The 9,499-nt window shown below is 33.6% G+C and overlaps 2 protein-coding genes across 2 annotated transcripts; one reads left to right on the forward strand and one right to left on the reverse strand.

Annotated features, from left to right (window-relative positions):
* Window positions 1-287: 287 nt before the first annotated feature.
* On the reverse strand, window positions 288-1,432 carry LOC142547438 (zinc finger protein ZAT10-like). Its single transcript, XM_075655739.1, has one exon. It carries the CDS (start codon window positions 1,188-1,190, stop codon window positions 426-428), a length of 765 nt encoding a protein of 254 aa, XP_075511854.1. The 5' UTR covers window positions 1,191-1,432; the 3' UTR covers window positions 288-425.
* A 2,186-nt stretch (window positions 1,433-3,618) lies between these two features.
* On the forward strand, window positions 3,619-8,121 carry LOC142547439 (adenine phosphoribosyltransferase 1-like). Its single transcript, XM_075655740.1, has 6 exons — window positions 3,619-3,912; window positions 4,004-4,114; window positions 4,333-4,425; window positions 5,512-5,661; window positions 6,007-6,065; window positions 7,854-8,121. The coding sequence occupies exons 1-6, from the start codon at window positions 3,663-3,665 to the stop codon at window positions 7,899-7,901; spliced, it is 711 nt and encodes a 236-aa protein (XP_075511855.1). The 5' UTR covers window positions 3,619-3,662; the 3' UTR covers window positions 7,902-8,121.
* The last annotated feature ends 1,378 nt before the right edge of the window (window positions 8,122-9,499 follow it).

Genomic DNA, 9,499 nt, shown 5'->3' on the forward strand with positions numbered 1-9,499 from the left:
CTATTTTCACATATCACACGTTGGATTCCCAAGTAATTCATTCTAATTTCTATCATATTTGCTATTTCCCTTTGCATTCTATCCGTCTAAAGCAGCATTACTAGTTCTGAACTATATTGTATACAAATTTTATATAAATTGATGTTTTATTTACATGACCTATTCTAATTAATATATTTTTCTTACAGTAATTACTAAATTACAATAAATATTTTTCATCGGATCATGAAATATATGTAGTAAATCAATGAATTATTGTAACGATCAACATGAGTATGATCTATTAATGGAGCAAAACCATTAAATAATGAATATTAAATAAAATCGATTAAAAGTCTTATGTACACCAATGAATTTCCACCAACCAAAATGTTTTTAAAAACAAACAGATAAAAATAATGAATTTCCCAATATTAATTAATTTCCTAATTCTGCAGCTGTGCTGATTTTGTTAAGAATATTTCCGATTTTTTTGCCAGCGAGAGACGCGATTTCTTGGCAGGGTGTGGGCTTTCAACTTCATCTTCAGCGCCTGAGCCAAATCCCGGCCACAAATTCGGCAATGCTGGCAGATTCAAGTCGAAGTCTCTGTGTGTAACGGTGGATCCCGCACCCTCCGAAGACGTCACCGCGCTGTTCCCTGCACCTACGTTGCCTTCGTAGTGGCGGCGCTTGTGGCCTCCCAAGGCCTGCCCTGTGGGGAAGCGCTTGTGACAGATGGAACACTCGTGGGTCTTCCCGCTCAGTGCTGTAGCAGAACTAGTGGAGGTAGTGGCGGCGGAGGTGGAGGTAGTAGAGTTCTCATCCCCGCCGTTGAGCTTGCGGTGGCTGGCTTTGTGTCCACCCAAAGCTTGGTAGGATCCAAACGCCTTGTTACAAACAGAACACTTGTAAATTAACTTAGCCGAGTCCACCGCAACTGGAGGCGGTGGAGTTCTGGTCCGAGTTTGTGAATTCTTATCCATCATCACCGGGACAGAGGTAGAAGTGACACCGCGAGCGAGCATGATAAGACAAAGAGCCAAGTACTCTTCCTCAGTGGGTTCCTGCGTTTCAACGCTTCGTGGACGCTTGGATCTCTTGCCTTTGGTCCATGAATCAAGTTGATACATCAGACTGGCATGATCATTCTCGTATAGAAACGAAGGAGGCGCAGGAGTAGTCGGCGAGTTCAAAGCTTCAAGCGCCATGTTTAAGTGATCAAGAAAACGAAGAGAGAAGACCAGAAAGATACTGTATGAATTCGATATACGAATGTGAAGTGCTTTTGGGTTTTATATAAAGAAGAAGAATAGCCACAGTGGGAAAGGGGAGAGGAAGCTGCGTGACAAGTGTGAGGAAAAGAAGAGCTCCACTCAACCATGCAGCCCAGGTACAAGAAGAGTCCATGGATTCGACAACACGTTTTATATTTTTAATTAATTAAAGAATAAATATAACAAAATCTGGAAGCCAAGTGGGTTAGTTGCGTGGGAGCAAATAGGGTAAGTGACGAGTAGTCGGGGCGGCAGTACTATCGACTCAGTCCAAGTCAAACCTTGTACGCGGCTGCCGCGTTCATATCATATATGTGCATTGAATGAGGATATTGTGATCAAATTTTACTTGAATTCTCTTGGATATATTCGTAGAATACCGACGTACTATCGGACTACTATTTTTTAGAACGAAGAATATGCTAATATAGAACAAATTAAGAGCACCTAAACTTAGAAATTTCAAAAGTTGATCTCGTCATCTCGGTGTAATAATGCAGTAATTTTTCATTTTGACCATGTTGGGATCCTCAAATCTGACTTCTATCAATTTGACTTTGACTTTTCAGGATTCATACCATCCTGGAGCTTGCCACAACTTTTTCAATACTTTTTTTTTCTTCCCGAACTTTCAATTCTTAAAAAGTTATTTTATAAATAGTTTTTTTTTTTTCGCTAATACATTCATAGATATTATTATTATTATTATTATTATTATTCATGTTGTATGAGGTCGATTTTTTTCGTTATTAGCTTGAATCCAATTTTCTCCTGTATTAATGCCACCACTATACTAGTAGTGGAGTGACAAATATGATATTCTTTTAAAAACTCGACTATACAAAAGACAATCTATAATAAGTAGGTTTCTTGTGAAACGATCTCATGGATTTTTATTTGTGAGACGAGTCAATCATGCTCATATTTATAATAAATGTATTATTTTTGTGACTTTTTTTTTTATAGGTAACCCAAGTAAAATATACGTCTTACAAAATTGACTCATTATATATTCTCATATGGGTTTTTGTGGAATAGTTTTTATGCTTGAGTACATCGTAATGAAGTCCAATCTAACTTGTTTGATTTGAATGTCGATAATGGTGGTCAAAACCCAAATTTTTAAGGCGCATAAGATAATAGGAGTTGAATTAAGACAGGGTTGGTTGTTGTATGGACTTTGATGTCTTATTAATATCAATTAGATTAATAATTCTGATAAGACTTGATTATCAAAATGTTAGAGTTAAATTAAACTAATATATGTTTCTAAAAATAAAATTCATATAGGGACAGAGTGTGTGTGACACAGAAAATTGATATTAATTAGATTTAGATCCTTTCGATTCATAAGTTCTTTCATAATTTTTTATTTTTGGTTTTAGGATTGCGTTTGGGCCAAGTTGACCCAAACAGCTAATGTGTACCTTAAGATATCCCAAGATTTCAATGGAAATTGGACAATGAGATCCAATAACCGATAGTATGAACAAAAATCCATTTGCAACTCAATAATTTACACAACGATTCCCTAGTCACGTATCATGCATATGTTATTGGCATCTTAACATATATATATATATATATATATATATATATATATAATTTACACAACGATTCTCTAGTCATGTAACATGCATATGTTATCGACATCTTAACATATATATATACACATAAAAAATTTTGTGAGATTGTCTCAAAATTCAATTTTGCGAGACAAATTTTCTATTTAGGTCACAAATGAAAAAATATTATCTTTATGTCAAAAATGTATTACTGAAAATATAGACATTGTTACCCGTCTCACGTATACATATAATATTTTACATACTATGCATGAATCACGAATAAGAGGTTGATACTGACTGATACACGCATGAAAATATGAAAAATAACCTAGCCAAGGTAAATCTTACCCAACTCTCTTGATGGATGGTATTTGTTTTCCTATATTAAAATCCAATTCTTGTCACATTTCTTCTATCCCCACGTTTTTAATATGAAAAGAGAAAAGGCGTAAAATATCTTAAAATTTGTGCCTAAAATGAAGAGCCTTTTTCTCTCATCAAACAAGATGTCAATGGCTGAGTGGAAGATATAATCAATAATTGATAGGATTTTCTATCCATACAGATATGTTATTTGGTTAAAATCGATTCGATCAATACTTTAAAATAAATTTTTTTTTATTAAGCATAAAATTGATTTATGAAACGAAGAATATAAATTTTTTATAATCAATAATAAGTTCAATCCATCCACTGTAAACATAACTTTTAAAATAGGATGAAATTCTTCTTTTCATTAAAAAGAAATAATAGGTAATTATTTATTCCATGTACCCTTAGCTTCCCCAACTATTTTCATTTCACGCATTTATCCCCGACACCTATTTAAATCTCTCGCATGTATTGCTTACCTAGTCCCACTCCTCTCAGCGTAACCGGCGTTAAATTCGTCAAATCAAATTGCTTTTTACCTAACACTAGCTTCGCCACCGCCGCAAGGGGAACTCAGCTGACCTACTTCGCGTTGACTGGCGGAGCATCCTCGGAGAGCGCCGCGCGGATGGCTTCCTTAAGTGTTGATGCTACAGATGATCGGATCCTGCGAATCTCCTCAACCATTCGGGTCATACCCGACTTTCCAAAGCCAGGTGATGGATGCTCTTGCATTTGTTGAATTTATGAGTATTTTAAGATCTTGCTGTTGTTGAATGGGAATTGATTTTTATTTTTTTATGTTAGGGATTTTGTTTCATGATATAACTACGCTGCTCCTTGATCCGAAGGCGTTTAAGGATACGATTGATTTGTTTGTTGAGAGGTACAAAGACAAAAACATCAGTGTCATTGCAGGTGAATTATCCTCTCTGTTGAATATTTTTTGGAACTTCCGTTTCTACTTGACTAATTTTTTTGTTATTTGTGGGATTGTTCGCTGCAGTTTTGTGGATTGAGTTTTTAAAACCAAATCTGAAGTAGTTTTTGCAGATAATTCGACATTCAGTAGAATACATGCATGATGCAATTGGTTTTGAGTTTCGATCTTATAGTGATTCTTGAATTTGTTATAGGTGTTGAGGCAAGAGGTTTTATATTTGGTCCTCCAATAGCATTGGCCATCGGCGCGAAATTTGTTCCTTTGAGAAAGCCTAAGAAACTCCCTGGTAAAGTTTCTGCTGATGTCTTTATGATTCAACAAATGAATTCATTGGTCAATCATAGATGAGGTGCGTAAAGTGTTATGAACTTGGATGATAAGTGGCTTTGGACAAAAACACATAGATGTAAGTGCATAGTATTTAAATTATCGGTTTAGATAATTAGATAGATGCCTAGATTCTGACTTGAAGCGTGAGTGATATCATTGCTGGGTTCTGATTTACGCAAATGAACATTTATCTCAGATGTCATAGCATTGCTTTCCTACTTGGGCATACTTTTGAAGTATTGACAAGTCATGTTTTTGCATGGATGTAAGTGCATGGCGCACAAATCATCGGTTTAGATGATTAGTTTCTGACTTGAAGCGTGAGTGATTTTCATTGCTGGGTCCTGATTTAACGCAAATGAATACTTATCTCAGATGTCATAGCATTGTTTTCCTACTTAGGCATGCTTTTGAAATTATAAATTTTAAAAATTCATGAGGCAACAAAAGATGTCGACCTTTAGCATTTTTAGTTGTGGAATTGAGCTTTATCCTAAAAAAGAAGGCTCAGTATTTATCCAAGTGAGGTTATTTCACTCGTAGGTTATACAATTAGAATGTGCTAGGTGGCATGAAAATGTTGGGAGATAAAACGAGGTCTAAACAACATAGAAGTGATAATCTTAGTATATATCAATTGTATTCGCATAAGGTCTGCTGCTGTGAAGCAGACGTTTTATCAAACATTTTGATTTGAAGAGTTCAAGCGACACCTGTAAACACATTCTGCTCGTTATTCCGACTTGTTCTATGCTGTTAAACTTCTGGCGTAAGTTTATGTTTTATTCTTTGTCATGTTAATTAATCAGTATCCTTGCTTCACACAATTCTCTTCACCCTTATATCCTCGTGAATCATAGGTATCATTTTACTTTGTTAATGTCGTGCGAGGTGATTTATATTGGGTTAAAGTTTCTTTTGCAGCTATTTGTCATTGTGCTTCTTTTATCTTCTTTAGCATAGATTTATCAGTTTTATATGAACTACTTTTTGTTTAGTATATTGGCTATACCAAATAACTTAATCTTTCTTATCCTATTAGGGGAAGTAATATCAGAAGAGTACTCCTTGGAATATGGAACTGACAAAATGGAGATGCATGTTGGAGCTGTACAACCTGGAGAGTGTGCTGTTGTAGTAGATGATCTAATTGCGACAGGAGGGACCTTAAATGCTGCAATCCGTCTTCTTGGTATGATGCATTACTCTACTGGAGTTTTAGTTTTGATTTCCTCTCTCAATGTGCTGATAAAACAATCCAACCAATTAAAGTTCTTGAAGAGATTTCCTTGTTTATGGGAAAGACAATCAGCCTTTTTTCATTGTATAGTCTGACTTCAGAGGTTATGCATTTGAATGAACTTTAGCAGAAGTCATGGGGCAACCTATGGACATTTTCCTTTAGTTTTAACGTGTGTTCAACAATGTAAAAATGAGTTGTGGAAAAAAATGTAAAAATTAAAGGTCATGTGCTATTCTAATGTTATTTGAAAATGCTTAATATTTAATACTTAAGCTCTCTTATTTTTTATTGCAGAGCGTGTTGGTGCCCATGTGGTTGAGTGTGCTTGTATTATAGAATTGCCAGAATTGAAGGTATGAAACCATGCACCATATCAATCTACTTCATAGATGTTTAATGGTAAAATGTTGGTCCCTTGAGTTTTGCTAATGCTTAGCTAGGATGTCCTGCACCATAGTTCGAACTCTAGATAGATGTCTCTGTAGCAAGAAAAGCAATGACCATGAACATGCATGGGTATTCCTAGCGATAAAATCATGACAATGTAGTGGTGTACAATTAAACTATTGAATCATCTGTGTATAGTGAATTCCCACGACACTCAAAGTACCGGTTAAAATAAAATACAAACTGCCTCCTTGAATGTGTAAAGCTGACATTATTATTCTTCAAATTATCTATATGATATAATTCAGCAACAGGCACCTAAAGTAGCCGCCTTTAATCTGTTTGTTGTAGATGTTTTGCTTTCTAAAATACATATATTCTTATTTCTTATATTATATGACACCGTTTGGCTCATGTTATTGGATTGTAAAAGGTTTAAATATCGGAATGGTAATTTGAAAGATATGGATGATATAATTATTTATAACTTCAACTATTGTATAATTTTTTGTCAAATGCTTGATGAAACAGGGATGCAGAGTCTTGTCATTCGCACCAAACGGCGCCTATCTGTATATATTTCTAGATGCGTTAAACTTTTAGTGACTTTGGTTTTTTCTTTTTCACTTCTAAAATGATACTCACTTAAATATTTGTATGCAACTTTAAATTTATATCATGTTATGTTAATATATATCTTGAAATGCTTATTCATTTCCTAAAATATTCCTTTCCCTTCGTAATGATTTAAAACATTAAATTTTGGTGTGTAACAATTATGAATACTATAATTTGCATAATTTAGATTTACGCAAAACATACGCATTATTACTAGTCTTTGTTATGTGCTCATGGGCCATCACATGCTGAAGCAAGACTTCTTTTGTTGTTCATTCATATACTACATTGTGGCTTATAATCCAAGGTTTTTTTAGTTACAATGTGGAGTGGAGAGTTTTGTTTTAACGTGGATTCGAACCCTTTCTTCTCCCCTATTGGGAGAGGTTTCTGTCACTGCAACACGAGGGTGTTGGCTATAATAAGGTGTCTTCAAAGAATGCGGGTTTAAGGAACTATATTTGTTCATATATCCTTGTGAATTTCATTTCTATATACGTAATTTCATCTTTCTAATTAGTTAAATTGGGGGAAAGTTTTGTCCCCCTTTCCGAAATATCCACAGAACATATCCCCTTGCCCATCCTCGAAGTCTGTGTATTTTCCTCTTTACAGCACAACTGTGTAAGTAGAGAACACATAGGCACAACAAAAAGCGAGCTCAGATATAATCAACAACAGATGGGGGAATGTTAGAAAGTTTGGATCAATGTTGAATTGCTGTTGATAAGGCAACAATGATGATAAAATGAGCTTAAGTAGCCACAGAAGCCAACAGTGGTTGGGCATTCTGAGCATGATTCTAAGTTTGTGTTCATAATGAGGGTAGTAGACGAGATTCAAAATAGGAGGAATGCTATTAGAAATTGCGAAATGGATTGAAAGTCGAAGATCTATTATGTAATTCACTTTTCAGGTGACGGATTTGACTTAATATGCTTGCACATAAACCGTTTTAATTTTTCCTCCTAAAATTTTTGTTTCATCCATGGGCCAATAATAGTTTCTGTGAATGTCCAGTGTCTTTGTTTGTTCCTCTGCGCTTCATTTGTTTATATCACTTTAGCACCATCCAGTTCGAAATATTTTTGATCAGTGTAGCTGAAACGTGGCTGACCAATTTCCCTCTAATACAGGGTCGTGATAAGCTAGGAGACAAATCACTGTTTGTCCTTGTAAGCTAGTATAGATGCAACACAACCATGGAACACAGATGGGAACGAGGTATGCCAAAAATAATAGTAGTTATGGCTTGTGCCATTCATTTCTGAGTATTGTTAACTTGTGATTTGTCCTTTGCAACCGGATCTTAATGTGGTAATGCTTTCATTCGATGAAGATGTTGCTTGTAATATTGTATTATACTGATTGAAAACCATGTACAAATTGTTATGGTTTGAGGAAGATTAATCTCTGCACAGCCATGAATGTGCACGACTCGATCGTTTGAATGATTGCATCAATGAGATCTATGGCACAGAAAGGATAGTTGCATCTGCTCATCTAAAATGTCTTGTTATAATTTTTAAAATACAACTGTAATTATCCGTAAAGCTTGTGTTGTAGTTTTTTAAACTGCAAACATGGTTCTCAGTTCCATTATAAATTTTTTTCCCCAAATGATGTGGGATATAGCTACTTCATTTACATGACAGGACTGGCAAGGATTTGAAAATCAATGGTTTAAATTTTGAAACTGATGCTTGTGATTTCCATCGAGGGTAGATTTTGAATTGAATATTAATAAAAGATGCACACGTGTTGCATATGTTATTATTATTTTTAATTTGATCAAATAATATAAACAATTTAAATAAAATTATTTTCGATTTAGAAGAATTGTTTGATTTAAAAAGAATGTTTTTTGTTTAGATTTTTAAAATATGGATTGATTTGAGGAGTTTTTAGTATGGTAAAAAGGATAATTATGTAATTAAATATTTTGGTGTTATTTAAGTAAATTATTATAAGAGTCTTAAACTTAATAATATAGTATAGATGTATATGGTTCGATTTTGGTTTATGACATTTTCGATTTTTGAATCCGGTTTTATTATCTTTCAAATTAATTGTATTTAATCTTATTCATTTAATTTACAACCAGCTGAAAAATAATAGTATGGTTTTGTGAGGCCATCAAACTATTTGAAGTGTATTTAATTATTATTATTTTTTTAAAAAGTTAGGATTTGAATAACAAAAAAATTCGAATTATAATAATTAGGCTTTTACTTTGTCAAGAAAATTTGGAAGCCTCTCATGTCAAGAACATTCATTGCCAAGGAAGTGTTTGCAACATTTAAAAAAAGATTATTAGATTTTTTATTTGTAAATAAATTTGTTAGGGAAAAATCTAATTTTTATTTTTTTAGATGTTGCAAAAATTTCATAAGTGAAGTGGCAGAAGGTTCACTATTGTTTTGGAGATTTAGTAAATATTAAGGTTGTATCTTCGATTTTAAATATATTCAAATGTTTTTTTTTTAGTTTTAGATACACAAAATTATAAACTTCAAAGTCACTCTTCCATATTTATATAATTGTCTCATGTTAATTATGATGGATTTCAAGTTCACATAATAATAGAGTCATTTGAAATGCATTATACTTATGACTAATGCGTAAATAAATACGTTATGCATTTAAAATTTCATCTATTGTTTTATTATTAATAATAAAAATATAATCGAAGTCCATAATTTGTGTTGTTCAAAATATATCGAATGGAACAGGACATATAGTTAGTTATGTGTAAAATCAGCAAAATAGTACAGCGAATCAA

This window comes from Primulina tabacum, chromosome 5, assembly GCF_025594145.1.
Source record: "Primulina tabacum isolate GXHZ01 chromosome 5, ASM2559414v2, whole genome shotgun sequence".
NCBI lineage: Eukaryota > Viridiplantae > Streptophyta > Magnoliopsida > Lamiales > Gesneriaceae > Primulina > Primulina tabacum.

Bases quoted from the DNA above. Each gene is read 5' to 3' on its own strand.
- LOC142547438 (XM_075655739.1), bottom strand. From the start codon at position 1,190: ATGGCGCTTGAAGCTTTGAACTCGCCGACTACTCCTGCGCCTCCTTCG.
- LOC142547439 (XM_075655740.1), top strand. From the start codon at position 3,663: ATGTATTGCTTACCTAGTCCCACTCCTCTCAGCGTAACCGGCGTTAAA. The intron at 4,426-5,511 runs GTAAAGTTTCTG...TTATCCTATTAG, and splicing joins AAAGCCTAAGAAACTCCCTG to GGGAAGTAATATCAGAAGAG. The intron at 6,066-7,853 runs GTATGAAACCAT...CCTCTAATACAG, and splicing joins TAGAATTGCCAGAATTGAAG to GGTCGTGATAAGCTAGGAGA.